Source organism: Mustela nigripes, chromosome 2 (genome assembly GCF_022355385.1).
Source record: "Mustela nigripes isolate SB6536 chromosome 2, MUSNIG.SB6536, whole genome shotgun sequence".
Taxonomy (NCBI): domain Eukaryota; kingdom Metazoa; phylum Chordata; class Mammalia; order Carnivora; family Mustelidae; genus Mustela; species Mustela nigripes.
Genome location: NC_081558.1, coordinates 212,806,550 through 212,829,739, shown reverse-complemented (window position 1 = coordinate 212,829,739; position 23,190 = coordinate 212,806,550). Strand labels below are relative to the sequence as shown.

The 23,190-nt window shown below is 41.9% G+C and overlaps 1 protein-coding gene across 3 annotated transcripts in view; it reads left to right on the top strand.

Annotated features, from left to right (window-relative positions):
- ERG (ETS transcription factor ERG) overlaps window positions 1–23,190 on the top strand; it is a 172,526-nt gene that overhangs the window by 53,476 nt on the left and 95,860 nt on the right. Inside the window, exon 1 of one of the 3 annotated variants that reach the window (XM_059392354.1) lies at window positions 16,202–16,317. The exons of the other annotated variants lie outside the window; for them this stretch is intronic. Within the exon in view, the coding sequence (XP_059248337.1) occupies window positions 16,300–16,317 (18 nt within the window). The 5' untranslated portion in view covers window positions 16,202–16,299. Of the gene's footprint in view, window positions 1–16,201; window positions 16,318–23,190 lie in introns of those variants that run through there. 3 annotated transcript variants of the gene reach the window in all.

The following is a 23,190-nucleotide window of genomic DNA, read 5'->3' as shown; positions in this document are numbered from 1 at the left end:
ATATCATCTCTCACTCCATTGCATGCTTTTTACTTCTCTCAGTAGTGTCTATTAATGAAAAGAATTTCTCAATTTTTTAAATTATTAATGAAGTTCAATTTATCAGTCTTGCCCTTTATAGTTAGTGATTTTATCTCTTACTTATAAAATATTCCCTATCCCGAAGTCATGAAGCTATCCTTTTATAGTATGTTGTAGAAACTTTGTCTTGCTTCACATTTATAATTAGCCTGGAATTGATTTTTGACTTTTGATTGACAGATTTTGATGGTATGAGTTCATTGTTGTTTTTTTCTATATGGATATCCTGTTTCTCCAGTATGATTTTCTAGAGATTCCTTCCTTCCTTCATGGCTCTGCATGCCACCTTTGTCATGAACAGTATGTTCATATGGGTGTAAATCCATCTCTGGGCTATCTTTTTTTCCTGTTGTCTTGTTTCTTCAGGCTGGCATGAATATCACTCTGACCTAATTTCTGTGCTTTTGTGATGATGTTGGGTAGAACAAGTTCTCCCACCTCACCCTTCTTTAAGAGCATCTATTCTATTATTGACCCAGTGCATTTCTACCTAAATTTTGGAATCACTTTGTCAAGTTCTACAAAAATCTAGTAGCAATTTTGAATGGCTGCACAATGAATCTCTTGCTCAGTCTGAAGAGAACTGACATCTTTACAGGATTAAGTCTTTAAATCTATGAATATGTTATAGTTATCCACTTATTTAATGAATCTTTCAATTATATTTTGTAGTCCTCTGTGTGGAGGTCCGGCACATCTTGTGCCAAATTTATTCCTATATTTTAAGATATTTTTGATGCTAAGGAAAGTACTATCATTTAAAATTATGTTTTCTATTAATACTGATATATAAAAATAAAATTGGGTTTTCTGTATTGACCTATGGCTAGCAAACGTCCCAGACTTATTAATTCTAATGATGTATTTCTAAATTCCCTTGGATTTTCTAGGTAAAAAAACTATATCATCTGCAAAGTTAAGCTTTTATCTGTTTTTCCCCTAATCTCTTGGCATTTTACTTCATTTTCTTACTATATGTGCTGATTGGGACCTGCAGGACAATTTGTGGCAGATGTGGTGACAGTGAGCCTTTTTGCCTTTTCTCCCAAGATTAAATTTCAGTTTTTTATCATTAAGTATGTGGCTTACTGAGAGGTTTCATAGATGCCATTTATGAGATTGACAAAGTTCTCATTTATTTCTAATTTACTAAGAATTTTTATCACAAATCGACACTGAATTTTATTAAATGCTTTTTCTTCATTTATTTGAGATTATCATATTTTCTTTCTTCTTTACTATCTAAATTTGATAATTTACATTGCTTGAAATAATCTTACATTCTTAGAATAAACTCAAGTTCATCATAATATATATTATTCTATTTCATATACCATTGCATTTGGTTTTCTAAGATTTTGTTCAGTTTATTTTGCATCTGCTTTTATGTGTGAGATCAGCCTATACTTTTTTTTCTCATAATGTCTTAGTCACATTTTGAGTCAAGATTTTCCTTTTTTCTGTTATCTAGCACAATTCATATAATACTGGTGTTAGTTCTTTAAATGTATGTTGCAATTTGCTGTTAAGTCAGTCTGGCCCTGGAATGTTCCTTTTTCATTTTTCTGGTTATCTTTTAGAAAGGTTTTAGATGACTTAATGTCTTTATTAATTATAGGAGTTCAGATTTTGCGTTTTTTTCTTTGGCGGTTTTGGTAAATTATATTCTCCAAAGATTCTATCTATTTAAACTAGCCTTTCACATCTATCGATAGGAAATTTTTTATAATATTCTTCTATAATCCTTCTAATGTCTATAAGATCTGTAGTAAGGGCTCCTTTTTCATTCTTGACTTAGGCTATTTTTATTTTCACCCTTTTCCCCTTAATACTCATCAAGGGCTTACAAATAACTAAGCTTTCCAAAGATTTGACTTTGTTAATGTCCTCCCATATCCTCCACTGTATGGCCATTCTCTATTTTTTTCTTTTAATTTTATTCATATCTTTATTATGTTCTTCCTATTTTCTTTGGGTTTTTCTAACTTTTTCAGATTAATACTTTGCCTCTTTCCTGTGAGGTATTGGTCACAGAAATAGTAACATAATTTTCTGATCTATCTCATATTTACCTTTTTATCTGCAGACCAAACCTGGTTCAAGTGAGAATTAAGATACATATAATTTCTACAAGGATCTCTTTCTGTTATGTCATAAAATATGTTCAAATCAAAAGCATTTTATGTCATATGTCCTTTGGATTATATTTGTGAGTCCTCATTGCCCAAACGAGTCAACAATAAATTTCAGTCTGTAGATGGCAAGATATTTCCTCACTCTGACACATTGTCTCAGAATAATCATAGACTAGTTTCTTTGTACCTTTCATGTTGAACCAAATCATTTACCTGAGTTTTAAAATTTTATTCCTAAAAGATTTCACCACTTTCTCCCTACCATCTGAATATGTGCTAATTCCATGGGACCCAATTAAAATTTCATTTTCCTCAAGAAGTTTTTATTAACAAGTCTTATTATTTTACTAGCTTTCCCAACTCAGGGCTTGAACTCATGACCCTGGGATCAAGACCTGAGCTGAGATCAAGAGCTGGATGTTTAATTGAGTGAGCTACGAAGGTGCCCTATGTTTGGTAATTTTTTGGGCTTAGTATACCTTGAACATTTGTATGAATATATGTGGTAAATTTAGATTTGACTCATTCTTCTTAATACTGTGTAATATGTTTATCTAATCTCCGATTGATAGGTATTCAACTTATTCTTACTTTTTTTACTATTACTAAAGAGTGCTAGGGTGAATATTCTCATACCCATGTCTTTGTTTATTGAGAGTATTCCTAAAGGTGGATTTCCAGGATAGAAATTGCTGAGTGATAGGGTAAAATATTTTCTGATAAGATCTTAATCTGCATTTGTAATATACATGAACAAGAGTGTTCTTTCTTTCACACCCTTACCAGTGCTGCCAAATTGAAACTTTTTCATTCTTGTCATATGGATAGACTCAAAATATTATTCCTTATTTTGATTTTCTTTAATTTCTTTTAATATTCATAGGATAGTTTATAAATGGTGAGTTCTTGTGATAGTGACTTGCTTTTATCCAAATTCTACATTTTTAACCTGGTTGCCCTTCTTTTGCCTCTAGGAAATTCCAATCTATTCTTTGAATTGATGAGTTCAGTTTTGTTTTTTAAAATATTCTACAGGCAAGTCAGATCATACAGTACTTGTCTTTCTCTGTCTGACTTATTTCACTTAACATAAGATCTTCAAGGTCCATGCATGTTGTTGCAAATTGTAAGGATTTCCTTATTTTTTATGGCTGAGTAATGTTTCACTGTCTCTATACATCACCTTTTCTTTACCCATTCATCTGTCCATGGACTCAGGTTATTTCCATGTCTTGGCTATTGTGAATAACACTGCGGCTGACATGGTGGGAAGGTGTAGTTATCTTTTCAAGAGAGTGATTTCATTTCCTTGAGTTAAACACCCAGAAGTGAGGACTGCTGGATCATACTCTAGGCCATTTTCAAATTTTTTGAGGAGCTTCCACACTGTTTACTGGAGTGGTTGTGTCAACTCACATTTTCATCCACTATGCACCGGGGTTTCCTTTTTCCACATCTGCACCAGTACTTTTATTCTTTCTTTTTGATAGTAGGCGTCCAAACAGGTGTGAGGTGATATCTCACTCTGGTTTTGCATGTCCCTGATGATGAGTGATGTTGAGCACTTTTCCAAGGTTTTTTGTTTGTTTGTTTTGTTTTTACATTGTGTCTATTGGGACGGCCAGTACACACTCTTGTATGAGCATCAGTTGTCTGTTACGTAATGTTTTTGGATCAATACATCTCGTCCCATAATACGCTTTCCAGTTGGCTGACAGTCCTCCATTAATACACAGACTAAATTATATTGCGAAGATGATCAAACTGAATTGCTTTGTTCCACTGTTTCTCAACAAGTATGATTTTTGCCTCTATCCTCAAGGATATTTAGCAATGAGTGAAGGCGGATTTTGTTGTTATAATGGGGGTTAGGGGAAGTGCCATTGGCATCTAGCGGCAGAGAGGAGGGATGTTAGCAAATATCCTTCAAAGCACCGAACAGCCCCCTCCCCCAACAAAGAATTATCCAGCCCCAAATGTTGACAGTGCTGAGGCTGAGAATCCCCACAGACTGTCCAAATAACATTTTAGTGCCTTCATGATTTGTTCTTTCATAAGTGGACTCTATCTCATCTATTCTAAGGCACATGTTTATTGTCAAAAATTGGGATTTGTCTTATAACTGTTAGATAAGAAAGCATTGTGATTAATTTTGTTGGGCTGAATTATTTTTTCTTTCCTTGTGATACCTTAGATTGTGAATGACCTCTGTTGTCCACTATCTCCCATCGATGAAATATGGTCATATGATTATGTCTTATCATTTTCTAGCTATATCTATGCATCAATCTAATTTCAGTGGAAGATGAGGAAGTCCTGTGTCCATAACGATGTAATTGCTGTATTGATAGGTGTTAAAAATCAATCAATGTCTAGCCTTGCATCTATACTCATTCCACCTTGTGTCTGCTTTGAGGCAAAAAAAAACAATATTCAGTGTCTGAAACAATTTTGTATTTGATTTTATGTTAAAAGAGTTCCCCTTGGATTTAGCAAGTAGGCATAGTATTGATAGAATGTTCAAATTTAGTGCGGCATGATTGATTTCTTCATTTGGGGGGTTATGAATCATTTCTGGATCTGTTGATTTTTCTCCTTTGCGTACATTCATTACTTTTAAATACAGGAACAAGGTTGGAAATCAAAACGGTTTCTGTGTTAGGGAAACATTTCAGATTGCTGGATTTCCCTTGAAACCTCTGTTTTCTCACTTATAAACAGTTTAATAATTCACTTAACTCTGCACTTCCTGGTTCTTGGGAAAAGTTCACAAAAGGAACATCGAATTTTCAGCGTAAATTCTCTCCTTTTAGATGCTGTTTTGTTAAAGGCGATGAGCACCTACACTGGAACAGGGTCAGCTCACAGCTGCACAACTGAGTGGGGACAGCGTTTATTCCTGGCTCCCTCTGGAGAAAATCTGTATGTGTTCAGAGGGAAATGGATTTTAATGCGTACTGTCAATTCTTTTTTGCACTTGTAAGTGAGAAAAAAATTAGAAAGTTAAGGGGTGGCAGTTTTGAGTTATTAAGAATGGTCTGGATTAGCCTCAACTTCCATGGGTCAGCACAAGGTGGCCGCTGATGCTTCCCATCTGCTTTTGGTTTCTAGTCACTAACAAAGAAGCACAAGGTATGTATAGCCCCATTGTTCGCGGTTTCCCTGCTTTTTTAAAGACAAAGAACCCCCCCTCCCAAGGTACTGTAATACTTCTAACTCCAATTTACAGATTAGGCAAAAACCTCTCAGGTTAGGGGTCACTTCAGGCAGTTGAAAAATGTCTTTGTGAACTTCCCAGTTTTCTGGCTGTTCAAGTAAATAATACAATAAAGAGAGCTCCCCTGTGCCAGAATTCCATAAAACGAGCGGCATGCGAGACACATTAATGGTTTCCATTCCTGCTGAAAACGGCTTCCAGTAATGGGGAACCCAGTATCTCCGATCCGAGTGTCTCAGCTTCTGGGAGGTGAGGTCCAGGTGTCGGGCTGGCTGGGATCAGGAAAGCAGAGCTTCATCCACAAGAATTCCTATGGAGTTTAAAAGCAAGAGGACTTACCTTCTTTTAAGAAGCCTCACGGATGCTGGGGTGAATTCTATAGGGACAGCTGTTTTCCTCACGCTCTATCTGGGGGGCAGAAGCACCCTGGACTGAAATTCTGGGAGCCGGAGCCCCAGTGTGTGTCTCTGAGCATCTCCCCTCTGCCTGTGGGGAGCTCCAGGGCAGCGGGTGGCCAGGCCCACCATGTGGCCTTCCAGATGGCTCTCATTATGGCCAGAAGCGACCGATGGGAGCCCCCGTGGCATCCTGGGAGCCAGAGAGATTGCCCAGGGGACAGAGCCCCTGGTTTCTAGGAGCTAATGTTTCAAGAGAAATCATAACACCTTCCAAACACTGGGGCTTTTCTTTTTAGTAACTCGGACTAAGGAACCCTCTCCCTCCGCTTCTCATTTACCGGCCCTATGTCTGTGGGAGTCACGGAGGGGGAAATGAATGCTTTCCCATGTCTCCTTGGGAAATTAACCTAAGGTTAATGGGCGGAGATGCTTCTAGAAACTGGGAATGGGGCACCAGCAGGAGGAAGGCTGAGGCAGGGATGGAGGAGGAAACTCACAGTGGGGTGGTGGGGGGGTCCTACTTTCCTACTTGGGGGGCTCAGATGACCCTGACATACAGGTACCTGTAATGAGCAGAGGAAGGGGGAGGAAGAGGGAGGGAAGAGCTCTCCATATTTGCCTCTGAAGTCCTTTCTCTTCAATCAAATGTTGTCATTTTGACATCTTTTCCCCCCAACTGAAATGTGCTCTTTGGTGTGTGTTTGGCTCAAGACGGCTTCTCTTCTTTTCCATATCTTTAGCACCTGATGCAACACTCAGCATAATGCTGGGAAAGACGGATGAATGGATGAGCGAACACACAGAAAGATATTTGCTGTAACAATGTTGCAAAAGTCTTTCTGAGTAAGGAAACGTCTCAGGGTGTTCCAGTCACCTTTCACTGCATAACTGATCACTCTAGAACTTGGTGGCTTAAAATCACAAGGACATTTTATTATTTATGTTCCTCCTGGTTGGAGGGCTTGGCTGGGATGAGACAGGCTTTTTCTCTCAGGGTCTCTCAGATGGTTGCAGTCAAGGGGTGGCCAGGAGCTGGATCCATCTGCAAGTTCTCCCCACTGACCCCCTGAGGCTGATGCTGGCTGTTGGTGGGACTCAGGACTGGAATGCCTACAGGCAGCCTCTCCATGAGTCTCGGGCTTTCTCTCAATATGGTGGCTGCGTTGTAAGAGTGGCTGTTGCCAAGAAAATGAGATGGAAGTTGTATGGTTTCTACAGGAAGCTTGGAAGGCACATAGCTGGACTTATGCTGTAGTGACAGGTCTTCTCAGCTTCGAAGAGTGAAGACATGAACCCCACCTTTTGATGGGAACAAAGTCAATGTCACTTTTTTAGATGGGCACATACGATGGGAAATCTTGTTGGGCTGTCTGGAAACGCGGTCACTGTGGGTGATACAGCCAATGCCTAGAAATGCAATGGATCTGTCGTTCTGATGGTTTTCAGTCATTGCATGTGGGGCCAACCCAATCACTGAAATAGTTCAGCTGGAAATAATTTTAGTCAGAGGTACTTTGGAAGATTGCAAGGGCTATGCAGCATAAAAAGGGGAGCTATTATTTAACTTGAAATTCAGATAAACTGCTTGTAAATATATTATGATGCAGGCAAAATAGAGGGCATACACTCCTTCATTTGCTTATGTATTTATTCAGTATTTTTTTTTTTTTAATTGACTATCTCTCCCTGCCAGGTAGTGTTAGCTCAGTTATTGAGAAGGAGAGCTCATACCATGCGGAGCTGGAAGGTCTCTTAGAGACCATTTGTCTTCTTCACTTCCCATGGCTTGATCTGGGGAAATTGCTTGAGAAAGTCACTCGTAAAGTTACCCAGGTCTTGTGGTCTGGCCCCCTGGGGGATCGTGCGTGGTGGAGGGACAGCCAGCCAGCCTGTCTCTCAGCACCTGCCACTCTCTTCATCATCATCTGTCTGCCTTCATCATTACCGTTCCCTGCTGCACGTGTGCTCATGTGTGTGTGTGGCTTTCACCTTAACTTGGAATGAAATCTCCCCAGACACTGGTCAGCAAGCAGTTGAAAACCAGATGCGGCACATTCTGGGGAGGACGGAGGAAGGAGACTGTGGTGTGGCCGAGGCCATGCCTCATCAGATGGTCCACGGAGGACCTGGGCCTGTCTCAAGGCCTCTCCCCGCTGGAAGTACATCCTTCATTCATCCTGGTGGAGTCTCAAGTTCAAGTCAGACTTTGAACCTTTGCGGGTCTCTACGGGGCTGCCCACTGGCGCGGCCAGTCCTCTCCTGGGCGCTGCTGGGCTCTGTTGTCACGCTTCATTGGCTCATTCACTCGGCAAATGCTTGCCCAGGGCCAGCACAGTGCCAGAGCCCCGGGGGATCGGCGGGGGGTGGGGGGGGGGGGCTGCTGCTCCTAGTCTGTGGGGGACTGGATGGACGGCACCGAGCAGTACGGTCAGTGCACACGCCTTCCTCCCTTGAACAAACCTGCATCACCAGTTGATCCGCCGATGGAAAACTGGCACAGGTGGTCCGTGGCTTCTTGGCTCACTGAGCAGATGAGGAGGAGGCTGGGCTGAGGCCTTGCCCCCCCCCCCCGAGCCAAGGCCCCTGTGAGCGGGCGCTGCACTGGACTCCTGCCCTCGGAGGACCACACCGAGCTGCCTCCCCAGCAGGTTTGCGTCCACCGGCCTCGTTGACCCAGATGTTAACTGGGCACGGCCATTCCTCAGTGTCCACCTGAGCCGCTTCCTGTGGGCAAGGAGCAGCGTGCGTGGCCGCTCTGCCCAGCCTGGAGTTGCGCTTCTCTTCAGCCTGTGCCTCGCAGTGAGGCTGGGCGGGGACCCCCTGTCCCCCATGACCATTTCCCACATGTCGTCCCCTCCACTCTGCGTCATGTGTGCGGAAAGGTGAAGTTTGTTCCCCTTTAAAAATCGCAGACTAACACATGAAACACGGCCTGAGTTGTCCGTCCGGAGAGTGCACTGAAAACGAATCTCTGCTCTACTGGCAGACGCAAAGGAGAATCTGTCACCAGCCGTAGTTACTGTGGCCTCCTCGGAGTGCAGAGCCTCACCCCCACGCGGCCCGGCCTCCAGACCGCCCGGAGCACAAACAACTGTCACCCACTGACCTCGCTCTTCTTCGATGTAAGAACCAAAGCAGAAGGGGAAAACAGGAAAAACTAGAGATATTTTAAAGCACAAGTGAAGGGGCACCTGGGTAGCTCAGCGGATTAAGGGTCTGACTGTTGGTTTCCACTCAGGGTATGACCTCAGGGTTGTGAGATCGAGCCCCATGTTGGGCTCCGTGCTGGGCATGGAGCCTGCTTGGGATTCTCTCTCTCTCTCTCCTTCGGTCCCTTCCCCCCTCTAAAAAGATAAAGAACAAGTGAGGACAAAAAGAGGAAACTTGCAAAATCAGTTAATTTTTTTTGCAAACATTTCCAAGGCACTGTGTTTTGCATTAAGTGTTTAGCGTTTAGATGACCTAAAAGTCAGTGTAATCACATTAATAAGATTATTTTCAAGAAAACCCCCTTGCTTAAGGTTTACTTTATTTAATAAATATTTTTATATATTTTAACATTTTATATCATTTTCATAAGTGATGCCCCGCAAACCTATAACGAAAAAAAAAAAAATCAAAGGTACTATAAGTACCTCTCACATATTACAGTGTGATCTACATCCTTCTCACAATTCCCATCTCTGGAAAGTATCGTGTAAGATCTGAGTTTAGGCAAGGTGCTAGCATGATACCAGCATTGACTGCACAGAAAACAAATGCACTCAAAATTGACCTATTAATTTGATGGGACTTTCATGGGGAATCTAATGAACCATCTAGAATTATTGGGAAATAGAATGTTTTTTATAGTTTGGGATTACTGGTCATGCTGCAGGAACAACTCTATAGTTTCCATGACCAAATCTCACCCAGAAGAGTGATGCCATTTGTTGTAGGTATGTATCTGTTTAGTTTCTCTTTCCTCCTTATCCAGGTCTGTTTCCTTAGGTGTTACTGATGAACAGTGTAAATTTCCCCCAAACGTTTTCTCCGTTATGAATGTCGGGTTTTAATTTGGATGAATAAAATGAGATGACTATGTAGGATAATGACACCAATTCAAAAAGAGCCAAGTAAAGCATTAGTCATACCCATCGTCCCTCTCAGGGCCTTTTAAAGGGACATTTAGCACCCTCTAGTGACAGCAGTTCAAGCAGCTCAAAGTTAAGTCCCTGCAAGGCTTCTGGTTTCCAGCTAGCAAGCAAACAAAGCAGTGAAGTTCTTTGGCCAATAGGTGATTGCTTCCTAAAAATCGTGAGGCAGGATTATTTTAAAGGATATTTTATTATTATTAATGAATTTGTTGTTATTTATTATTATTTTAAAGGATAAATTAGCATCCACCAGGCAAAACCCAGCTTGTCTTCTGGCTTATCATTGATGTAGAAAGAACACTTTCATTTGTCCCCCGATACTGTAGTCTTCCCCCAAAATACATGCTGAGATTTGCCTTGGCATCCAGTAAAGACAATGAATGAACCTACATCATGTTTGGTTCAGTGCATTTAAACAGACTAAACACATTTCTGTAAAGCTCACCTGGAAGAGGACTGGCTGCGTCCGTTTGAACGTCCGGCTGTATCTGCAAGGGGAAGGAGCCTCCACGTCACTTTGCAGGGAGAGGACACAGGGCAGAGAGGGGGGGTGCCATGCCCGGTGGGTAAATGCAGGGGTGGGTGCAGGGCACGGAGGAGAGGGTGTAGTGCAGCTGCTTTTGCACACACTTGCCTGCAAGTGTAGGCGTACAACTCCCTTCAGTCGGTAGGTTGCCTGCTTCACACTCTTGCAAACGTAAACGCATTATTTATGACAAATGTTCTGTTCCTTGGCTTCGTTTCTGATTCCATTTGTGATATAAATAAATTAGCAAATATGGAAACATATTAAGCGATATAGAAAGAAACGCCACCTGAATCTGACTCAAAGCAGACTTTATAAAAGCAGGGAGAGCAATTGTCTAACGCAGGCGCCTCTGTAAATTTCCATTATGCGGGGGAGAGGGGGATGCATTCTTGTGCAACTTATCTTTCTTTAAAAAATAGCATATAGTTTCTTTACAAAATAATTTATGAATATGAATATCAAGACAAAAATAAAGGCTGAATACTAGTACCTAATAAGTGAGACTTATAGACTTAATAAGTGTAACTGAAAGTTACACTTTCAGGTTATGTATTTTTTCTAAGTGTAACTAGATCAAAATCTAAGTTAATTTAAACAGCCCAAAATAACTTCTCAGGGTGGCCAGGGTGATTGCTGAGGAAGTCAGTGGGACATAGTAGTAGAGATCTGAGCAGGGGCAGAGGAGCATGTCTGCCTCTGGGTTGGAGGACCCCATTCTTTTGTGTCCCCTCCAGTTGCATGGTATGGGGGCTGGACTGCCCTGTGGGTAGACCATGCTCAAGGTGACCAGTGCAATCTAAAGACTGTGACATCTCTACTTATCTCTACCCAGTTGTGTGGATGAAGATGTTGAGATGCATTGAATGGTTCACACATTGTATGTGGGATCATGATCATTGAAGCAGGAAATTTAAGTTCCTTTAAACTATTGTACAAATTAATTGTTCTTAGGATTTTCTTTCTCTTTTTTTTTCTTTTCTTTTTAGTCCTGAATAATAAACGGACATACTTAAGGTTCCTAATGGTGGTTTTAAGACTCCTGCATTTTTAGAGACATAAGGAATTAGGGAAGAGCAGAGTTGTCCGAATTCGAGAACATATCTGATGCTTATGAAATGGTGCTCATCGAAGTCATTGCTCCCTTGGCTCCTGTAGAACTGAACTGACACATGCTTCACAATTAAGGAAATTGCAACTTGGTGTTGAGAAGTTGAGGATTTAGTATGTGATAAGAATTTCCCCGGTTTAGATGAGTTCAAATCACCCAAGATGCTGAAGAATATATTAACCACTCAGGGAAGGTGTTGAAACAATAGTTAATTAAATTGTAATTGGATTATTTCTCCACACACACACATACACACACACACACACACACACACACACACACACACACACACACAGAGTCTTACCCAGTGGAGTGAAACTGTACTCACAAAGTATGCTTTGAATGGAAAAACGATCTGTAACTGGCATGTAACGAGTGACCTTGGGGGCTAAGCGCGCCTATGCTGCCTGTGTTCTCAGGCGAATCCTCCAATTGACACAGACGGAAAATTTCCACGGAGGGATGTAGTTTTCCAATGCGGGGGCAGCTCCAGATGCTGGATCCTTGTCTATAATCTTAGGCATGTCCCTGGCAAGAATCCTTGGGACATCCTTCTCACAGCGCTTTCATGAATAATCCAAACATTATGCATTTTAAGATTCATGTGTCATTTTAGGGACAATATGGAGCACTTTGTCCTATTGTTCGACCCTTCAAAAGTTTGCATTTCATGGGTTGCTTCCAGGCTCTGCAGTTTTATGTGGGTGGAATGTAAGTAAACAAACACAGACTTCCTGAATGCTGGGACACTCAGTGGCTGGACAGAGCCCTGTCATCCTGGCTTCGTCCTGTCATGAAAAAGACACTTTATGGATCCCCACGGGATGGGTTAATGTTGGGTAGATGGCCGTGACAAAACACCCGAGTGTCTTCTGGGTTTCGTCACTGGAATTAATTAAAAAAAAAAAAAAAAGAACCACTCTCTTCTTTGTGTAGACATTTAACAAGGAGCCTGAGTTTGGGTACACACACACAGAGCCTGAGAGGTGCAGGTGTTGCAAGCTGCGGGTTACACAGATTGTTATAAAAACATAGCACATTACATGTTCCTCATAGAGCTTTTACATTAAACTTCAATTTCAATTTACTGTAAATGTTGGGAAATCTAGGTGAACCAAAGGAGGAGGAGGGAGAACAAACAAGAAAAGGAAGCTTCTCTACCATTAGTCCATAGTATGGAGCCTCTTAGTATTTCTGTCTTGCCTTTTTCCTTTTAGAAAATGGGTCTGTGATATAAGTCTCCTTTATCATTGGGTTCTTAATGTACTGGGTGTAGTCTTATAACAATTTTCCATATCACTGAGTATAGACCTACATACTCTTCCTGCAATGTTTTCAATGATAAAGAGCATCTCAGTGAATGGATATTTAAGAAAGGGATCAATCATTCAGGAGCAAACCTTCTTTTGTGTCTCCAGTTAAAATTGGGGTTCATTATGTCTTTGCTGTGCTCCTACATCATTTTTAGAACAATATTGCCCTCATCCAAAGTGTCTCAACTCTTGGCCTTCCTCAGTGTACCCCACCCTAGAGAAGTTCCTAACAGAATGAGGGTGAGAATTTGCAGACTCTTTAGAAAATGGGAAGACAGGGTTTTAAGGCCCGTAAATGACAGGGTCCCTTTTATCGTTACAGTAAATATAGGGTTCATTTTATAGGATTTCCTTTTTTTTCATTTGAACCAAAACAGGAATAGGTTTACAAAGGGTTTTCCTAAAGTTGTGGGTAATAGGTCCACGATAGGTAAGTAAAAAAGGAAATGCAGAATTTAGTCATGGGCTCTGATGTCCACAGACCCTGGGGAGCCATACTGGTCCAGCATGGTGTTTACTGCATTCCAGGGAGGGTGGAGAAGGACCCTGTTCTGTAAGCTTATGACAGAATAGCCCCCAGGCAGTACCCCACTGCTAGACTGCCCTTGACATGGGTCTGCCTGGTTACCTGAAGGGTGGCCTTCTCCCAGGACGGGGATGTCTGGTCAGAAGGTCCCAGTCCTTAGGCTGGTGAGTCACCTGGTGCTGAGGCCAGTTGTAGATACAGAGTTGAGGTAGGGGGTGAAGGGGAGGATAAACTGGTATCTTTATGTTTGGTTGATTCCCCAGGATAATGCTTGTCTTAGGAAATGGTTTCTGTACTACTATATTCTAATGAATAACTATGCCTTATACTATGAATAGCCCAAGTTTAAAAAATAACTTTGCATTAAATATTCAGAGAATAGCGGACTTGGAAGCTATGCTGTCATTCTAGATATCAGGGATTACTGTCTTTAAAGATGCTAAGAATCAATTGAACATCTTGTTGTTAGAAAGGAGGAAGATGTGAATTTCTAAACATTTGTGGCAAGAATTATAACTCCTGAATGATCTAATAAAGACTACTTTCTAGATTTGTGTGGATTTTTCAAAATTCAACACAAATGAAATTTATGGATAGAATCATCAGGAAATAGATAAAATAGTAGTGTTTGGTTTTCTGTTTCTAAGTATCCAAGCAAAGAAATTAGTCTCTGCTAAAACAATATCTCCGTTAATTAAAGACTAAAGGGTATATGTGAGTATACACATATCGGCATTATACATATAAATATTAGAGAGAAAAAGAGAGAGAGGAAGCAAAGCCAATCATGCGAATTACCAGCAGTGGGAGTCACTGGGTGAAGGACACTAAGAGTCCTTCATGTTATCTTGTTTCTGTACATTGGGAATTTATTTCTGCATAAAGAGTTAAGAGATTTCACTGTTTACAGAGCTGAAGTAAGCAGTAACCAAGGAATTAAAAGCTCCGTGAGGACTGAGATCTCTGAGGGTAGATGGGGCGGGACGGGGGTAGGCGGGGACCCAGGAAACTGGGGGGGGGGGGTAGGATCAGGCAACACTTTGTCCAGGGCTCTTTTGTTAGCAAAGTGGTCATCCTGGTTCAGGCTGTTCCTTGGGGAAGCCACAGGAGCGCTGCTCACTGGGGTACTGCGGTGAACCTTGAAAGCCGGTGCTCCTCGGGACAGCCGCAATCCCGGTGGAGCCGAGTGCGTTTTTCTCAGCACTCCTGAATCCTTGTGGACGCTGCCCAGATAAAACATCTCAGTACTTTGAAATGTTCAGGGAAACAAAATTTTAATCAGCCTGCCATCTCATTCATTGTTCAGAGATGAAAAGAGGGGAAATCAACCCCCCTCCAAGTGTAGATGCCGAGAACTTGAAGGTTCTGATTTTGACCCAGAACAGGATTTCTTTTATTTTCTCTTTCCCCTTTGTTGTCTTTCTTTGTTTCTTGGTTTGTCTCTGTCTCCCTCCTCCTCCTCCTTCTATCCTAACACAAGGGGGTGAGTCAGGGGACCATGAAAGGTGCGGGAACACAGATTCATTTGCAGGACTCAGTGCCTGCCTGAGGTCTGAGTGAAATCCGTTCTCCGGCCCGTCCAATCCCTGGACCCGAGTGTTGCGGAATGACTCAGGCTTTGGTCTCTCCTGTTCTGCGGGGTCCCCTCTGGGGACCACACCTCTTCCCCGGTCCCACTTTCGTGTAGCGAGATTCAAAGCAAAATGTTGTTTCTTCTAGAGAACAAGTAATTTCCTGAAAATGAGTAATTAAAGGCCTGAAGTCCTCTAAGGAATGTCCAGGCCTCCATTAGCCGTATTTCCTTGAGTGGAAAACAAATGTATGGCCCTGAACTGGCAGCTCAGATTTTCAAACACTTAATGAGGTCTTCACGGGGCATCTGTGCAGAGCCAGACCCTCTCTCGGGGTCTGTGGTCTGCGGCACGGACGTTTCTCAGAGCGGGACCAGCTCGCTCACCTTATAAACGACCTTATGTACGACCATTGGTCGTATAATTTCACTTATTTGGGTTTTACTTATGTATCTATTTATTTTTAGTTCTTTGGATTTTAAATCCATGTTTAAACATGAGGATTTGATGGGGTTATATCTCCCTTCACTTGACTCGCTTACCTTGTCGGTTCTCGAGTCTTGCTGTTTTCAGCAGGTTTCTTGTGAAACAAGTAAAAATCGCCTGTGTTTGGAAAGAGAAAATGAAACTTCTGGAAGACTCACGTGAGATGTTGAATAAAAGGAGGCCGTTAAAAGTCCGCAAGCGAATGTATTATTCCATTAATGAGAAATAAGTTCTACCCGCAGAGTTTCCTTTTGGGAGAAAGGGACAGGAGTGTGTGGGCAGGAGGGGCTCAAGTCCTGTGTCCCAGTCCTGGGGCAGGTCCAAGGCGCTGGGGGCCCCGAAGGCCTGGCACCTGGCTGTAGAGGGCCCTCCGCGCCTCATTCTGAGGTGCTCACAGCCTGTGTGAAGCCATGCGGAGTCCCGCCACATCTGCATCCTGCCCGGGGCAGCGTGTCACACGGCGGCGGCACACCAAGTCACACCTGCTGCGGCAGTCTTGTCCCAGGCAATTGATGCCTTTTTTTTTTAATTAAAAAAAAAAAAATCTCCTGGCTGCATATCATCAAGAAAAACAACATTGTTTTCAGGGTCCCTTATCTCTCCACTCCCAAATATCCTGTTTCTTCGGGCTGGGCCGCCAGGACCAATAGAAACCTCTTCCTGCCATTGGCTGACTTCATTTCCCAGACTTAGCACAATCTCATCCGCTCTAAACAACCTCATCAAAACTACTTTCTGGTCAGAGAGAAGCAATAATTATTATTAACATTTATTAACGATCAATAAACGTGATTGCATTATGGCCAGCACTATTAAGGTAAGGAAAGGGTTCCTTTTCGTTTGACAAAATCTTGTGCTTGTTACTCTTTTCTTTGGTTTCCTTTATCAAGGCAGATAAGTCAGGATTGGGCAACACCCCCACTACCACAATAGAGGACAACAAGATTTCCTCTGCACTGCCTAGTAAATTTCCTTTTTCCTACTCCAACCATCCGCAAGGCTTAAAAACTTCAAACTCAGAAAAAAATTGGGGTTTCTAAATTCACTGTTGAGGGCCGTGGATGACTTTTGCAAAGGCTTTTTGGAGCGCGTCTGAATTTTCGTATTCTTTAACGATCCCTAGCGGTGCGCGGATGTGTGATCTGCTGGAAGGCAATGGACTCGGAGAGGTTGGAGGGTAGGGTCGGAGAAAAAGATGGGCTGGTAAATGTTGAACTTCTGGATGCTCTTGAATGACTCCTTAGCCTCAGGGGTGCCAGCCAGCCCCGGTGGAAATGAAGAGATACCTGGCAAGTGGCGGCTGGTCACAGGACACACCAGTGTTGACTTGGTTTTCGGATCCTTCATGCTGAGAGTGGAGTGGTCTCATAACTCAAATGGTGGTAACTCGGTGTGTTGGGTGACATGTTTATCTTTAATAAAATACTACTCCTCTGTGCGCTGTGAGTATACGTTCTTGCCCGTCTTGGTTGGTTTGTGGGAATAGGAGAGCAGTGGCAGACCGCTCTGGGGTGTGGGTTCTGATGTGTTTTTCTTGCAAATGTCTCTAGTAGATAGCATAGAGAAATTAATGGGGAGATGAATCCACCTGCCTGGGAGCCTAAACATGGCCTAATTCCTGTAAGCCAAGCCGGTCGGATAGTTAGTGCAAGGCTGCAGAATGGCGTCTGGGAAGTGTGGGCTGTTAAAATATTTTTCAAGGCCACCTTGCCTTGGTGACATTTGTAGAAAGGAGAAAAATCAGCAGCGAACACATAACTGAAAGGAAAAAAAAGAAAGCTCTGATAGTTGTGTGTCTTTCGTTTTGCTGCATAGGTAGGCGGGAGGTATTCGGTTGTGTTTTCGTCAAGGGTCTTGGTTAATTTGAAAGCTCATGTGTATGGAAGTTTGGCCCGGAATTGGGCCAAAGCATTTTCAAAAGCCCTCCTTGGTTTGACATCTGAAAGGTTTGTATTAGAGGGTATGACGAATGCCCACCGCATGAACTGTGTCTTAGAAGTTTTGTTCAACTTTTACTTCTCTTTATTTTTCGTGGAACGTTCAGTAATATACATGAAACAATCATGCATCAAAGACTAACCTTACAGAGGTGGTTTTTTCTGTGGGCTTCAAGGATTGGAGTCTGTTGACATGTAACTATCACAGGAAAAGAATTTTAAAATTGGAGGTTGACGTGCCTCTCTTTCAACTTGATGAGCAGAAATTATTTGATTTTATAGTGCAAAATGTTACCCTTTTTATTCCTGTTTTCACTCCTAATTGTGTTCATATTTCATAACAATTAAATCAGATATTCTTTGTGAATTTTGAATACAATTGTGTGTTTCCAAAAAAAAAAAAAGTCAGTGTATTGAAGGACACTGAAGTAACAGCCTGTCCTTTGGCCTGGGGGGGGGGGGGTCTGGTTTGTGAAACATATGAATGTGTAATACTGTTTCATTTGAAGCATACGTTTCTGAAGATATGAAATATGAAGTTATTTTAAAGCTAGAGTGTTCTGTGATTCTAGAATAAATTTTGGGTCATAGTTGATACTTGTCCAGGATACTATGTTTGCCTTAACATTTGATGGCACTGGTTATGTGTGTTCTGTATGTATCTCAGGTGAACTTTAAAATGACTTCAAGTGGATTCTTTTTAATCCTCTGGTTAAGTAAAATAGTCCCTCTTTATAGGTAACTTCCTTTAAGACATGATCTGTTGGGCTTCCTGGGTAAAGTAATGAGATGATTTTACAGACTTGTTTATAGGGTGGAAAAAGAGGGCCTAAGTCTGTTGACTGCAGTTTTAATTATGTGAGTGCAAAGCTCAAATGAGCATAGGGAGAATTATGGCTGTCCATTAGAATTAGGAAACAGTCTGTCATACAGGCAATTTCTAGTCTCAAATGCACTCTGTTGTTGTTATTTCGGTAAATAAATTAATTAGTCGATTAAGCATCAGAGGCACTGACTTTGGTACTCCCCATTGGAGTGGGCTTTTTTTTTCTGCATTAATATTTATAATACATCGTAAAGCTAGTGCCTTACTATGGAAGTTGGGTGTGTTTATCCCGTCTCAGTGACTCTCGTCATCATTTTCTCTTGGTGCTTGGAACTGGGGACAGAAAGTTTCCGTTGAAAGAAGTTAAGGAATTTGGGGGCCTTATCTGGGAGTGCCCATTAATCTCTAAGAGTCCATGGATTTTAAGATCAGATTATAAGAGTTCTCGTAAAAACACGTAAGCCTCAAGGGTGATGTCCCCATAGGTAGTTCATGGATCAGTTTTGTTATTTCCATCTGCTTTTTGCTTTTTCCATCATCTGACAATACTGAGGGGTGCTTAATACTCCGTCTCCCTCCTACTGCATGGGACAGCACAGTGCTGCTTCCAGGCTCCAAGGAGCTAGTTATTAGTCTAGGGACTTTCGTTATGCTTCGGTTAGGACTTTTAATCCAATCTCACAGACAGTTCCCTGACCCTTTCATTATGCCCTGGATCACTTGGCAAGTCTAATGAAGCCTATGATCCCATCTCGGGATAAATGCTTTTAAATGCATATAATGTAATACTTATAATGATAAAGCAAGGGAATTCTGTCCAAGTACAATGCAACTCTTGGACTCCTCCGGTGGCCCGTGAATCCCATGTTACAACTCCTGATCCTAGAGTTTCAAGATCCTTAGTCTTTAAAATGAGAATGTGGGGATTTTCCGTTATCAGGGAGATCTGACATTGAACGACAAGGAGAGAGCAGAACCAGTGGGAAGCATCTTGGGAAACAGACAGGATGTGGAAAGTTACAAGGCTGGATGAGGGAGCATACTATTACTGTTTCAATTAGTTGTTTAAAGAAACTACTTTGATTTAACGGAGGTTGGAGGGTTTGATGATGATTGAAACATGGTGTTAATTTAAAAACGTATTGCCTATGTTATATGTTTCACGCTTTGTACATAGCACGCACTCTGAATATTTGCCATCATGTGTGAAGGAAAAGTTAGTAAAAAGCTCAGGGTTATATGAAAGAAAGTTCATCTCCTAGGGTTTTGGTGGATGTGATTAATGAGTTGAATAGCTCTAGGCACGAGATTTTTATCAGCCCATTTGCTTATGTGGAATGAGAATTGTCTCAACCCTCGTAACTTTGGCAGGGTTCGGGGGGTAGGGGTGCTCAGTGGCAATGGAAGGAATGTCAGATATAAAATGCTGCTGTCTTGCTATGTAAAAGTCATGTCCCCAGAGCAGGCCCTGATCTCTGTCCTTGCCTGAGAATGGGAGTCCAGGCTATTACCTTAAAGGCTTGCTGCTTTCTTTCTTGGGCAGTTCCCGATACCATTCCCCCCCCCCCGCCCCCCCCATGCAACACGTGTCTCCCTAGCTCCCTGAGTGTTTGTGCACCTGTGCACTCAGGGTCCTGACTCAGTGACCACAGAAGGGAGAATAGGGAACAGTGACATTTTTGGATTCTTTTTCCATTAAACACTCTTATTCAGGATTGTACTCCACTCAGAGAATATTCTGAAAGCCTGAATCATTTCTGAATTATCTACATTTTCTTTAAAGTGATTATCTCATTATTATTATTATTACTTTGAAAAATAGTCCTTTATTAAACACACACACACACACACATTTATGCTTATTTAGGTCTCTTGAAAAGCATACCTAAAAATAAGAAAATAAAACAACCGTTGTCAACACCTTCAGGAAAATATTACTTCTGTGTTTAGAACTTTAGAGTAAGATTCCTTCTAGAAGTATTGACTCAAAGCAGAAAACTCCACCGTGACATCCCAATAACTTGGCAGATCTACTGATTTAATGGCTGATTCAGAAGAGAATTGCTATACAGGAGGCCATGGGAAAGCCCGGACTAGGAGTTTCTCTGAGGTCTAAGCCTTCTGAGAAGAGTGACAGAGGCAGTCTCCAGGCCCTCCTGTTTGGTGGCTTCTCTTTGGGGCAAGGAAACACCTCAGGTGCCCCAGGACCCACCTCACTCCTTTTGTCCCAACAGGGTGGAGGACAGCTTGTCTCTGCCCTGGGCATTCTGTAGCATGGCCGCTGGGTCTTCGTTTCTTACATCCGGTGACGGCTAGACGTACCTGCATTTTGAGCCTGGCTAGTCACGTGACCCTGTGGGACTTCACCTGTCTGACCTCGGTTTCCTCCCCTGTGATATGGGATTCTAATGGCTATCCTGTTTTGTGTGGGTAGGAGGTGAAGTCTGTAGAGCCTCTGGTATGTTTTGCAGACACGGCAGATGCCATTGGACCATCCCAATGGATTGAGCCTTTCCTTGTCCTGCTTCGGTGTTGAAGCCCCGAGACATACAGTCTCTCTTCCAGTGCTTTTCAAAAAGAACAGGGTCACTTCTGCGTGTCAGTACCATGGTCTCCCACTGAGAGCAGGTCACACCTGTGTCTGGGAGGCACCAAGCTACAGGAGGAGGAGTTTATGGGGGTCCTTGGGTTAAGGTACAGCAAGGCAGGTACCAAACACACAGACAAGTAAAGCATGCTGGGGGTGCGACGGGTCAGAAGATTGATTTAGCTCTGCTGGGAGGGCAGAGGCTGCTGCTTTGTTGAAGGTGGGCAGGCGGCCTGCGGTCTATCTTGCTCCTGATTAGGGCAAGAATAGGAATCTTGGAATATCGCCACTGTTCTGTTTCCTCGTTAATTTTGAAAAATACATCTTGTTGTTTTGCACACATGGTAGTAATAAAACATCCTCATCATAGAGAAAATGAAAAAAAAAAATCACTACAAAGTTGATATAGGTTGCTCTTGATCCCAAGCAGCCAGGGAAAATTATGAACAAATTTGGTGTGTGTCTTCCTACTATATGTTTCTGTCTTTTTATCCACCTGACGGTCCATCTACTTTTTCTCAATTAATGTTGTTTTAGATGAATTTCCGCATGTCACTAGACATTTTCCACAAGCAGAATCTTTAGGCTTCATTATATTCCATCTAAAATAAGTATTATCATTTATGTAACCAATATCCTGTTACAGCAAATAATATTGCTTTCGATTTTTCAGTACTTGCATTGCAATATATTCTCTAACTCTTTTTTTAATTCGTTTTGTTACTATTAGTGCTTACAAAAGACATTGTTTGGTCAATGCACATACATATATATTTTTTAAAGATTTTATTTATTTATTTGATAGCAGAGATCACAAGCAGGCAGAGAGGCAGGCAGAGAGAGAGGGGGAAGCAGGTTCCCTGCTGAGCAGGGAGCTCGATGTGGGACTCGATCCCAGGATCCTGAGATCATGACCTGAGCCGAAGGCAGAGGCTTTAACCCATTGAGCCACCCAGGTGCCCTGGCATACGTATTTTTAAAATCATATTTTTAACTGGCAAATTGAAGTATTTGCCAATTAAAAAAAAATTGCCACTTGACTCTTCGGAAGGACTGTACCAGTCCCCACCTCGAGCCACGAAGGAAGTCAGTTGTGTGCACTCAAGACAACTGTGCTCATTTTACCCTCTAAATCTTCGCCATTCTGACAAGCAAAACCGGCATCTCACTTTTATTTGTGTTTCCTTATTTATAGTCTTTCAATCCCTTTTTTTTTTTCGTGAACCTATTTCAACCGGTGGCCACTGTGACCTCCAGATCTATTTCTTATTCATGCCTTCGTTCTGTTTGATCCAACTTATTTCCCACACATTCCTCTGAGGCATGTTTTCTAAGTCTAAGATCATTCTTCATTCTGTCCGTTGTCTCACGCTTCATTGTCTCTTGTCAGCACATACTCCCGGCTCTCCTTGTGTTTGTGAGTGTGGATATGCTGTGAATACTTCTCATATACAGACCTACGCGAGCCTTGAACTCGAGCTTACGGATGGTCTAGCCACCTCTTTTGTGTCCTCAACAGCAACCGGCAAAGGATAGGGGCTCCATGGATATATGTTAAAATTTAAACTATTTTTTGTTAATCTTTTTAAAATTAAAATCCTTTGAACTCATAAAGAGAAAATTAAGCTGTCAGAGTAATTAATCATTATTGTAGATTTTAAATAGAAGTTGTATTTCTTTATAGAGGTACTTCTCCTAGTTAAATAAAAATCAATTATATGGAACTAAATGGATGTTTGAAAGAGTTTAGAGGAACATTTTTAAGAGGTAGCCGTTATATCTTGAGTTCCTAATCCAAATTAACATCATCCTCATAACTACATAAAGGCCATGCTCTGGGTTAGGCGCTCACACTATCTCAAATGATACGCATGCCCCCTAGATACTGTTGCTTTTTGTGCACAGGAGGATAGAGGATTAGAGAGGCTGAGGACCTTGCTTAGGTAACGCAAATCCATTTGTCTCCCTCAATTTATCATCCTATGATCTCTTTGTCCTGCTCTTTGCCCTCACCTCAAGTATTAAATAGGCTGAGTAGAAAAAAATGATGTATCAAAAGGTATAGTGAAACATTAAGTAACTGAATAATGACAGTTATTATAACTGGCTAATTTTGTTGCTACTCTTGTGTGAAAAACTCCATAGGCAACCATTATTCTACTTTTGGTGACTAATCATGATAAAATGCCAGAAAATTTGAGAGCTAAGACTCCAGCACCCATCTGTATTTGCTCGGTGACACGAATTCTTTCCCATATTTGGCAATATCCAAGGGGCAGTGGTTCCAGATTCCAAATCAGCTGCTGATTTAAATTTCCTCAACCCAAGTATCCACTTCCT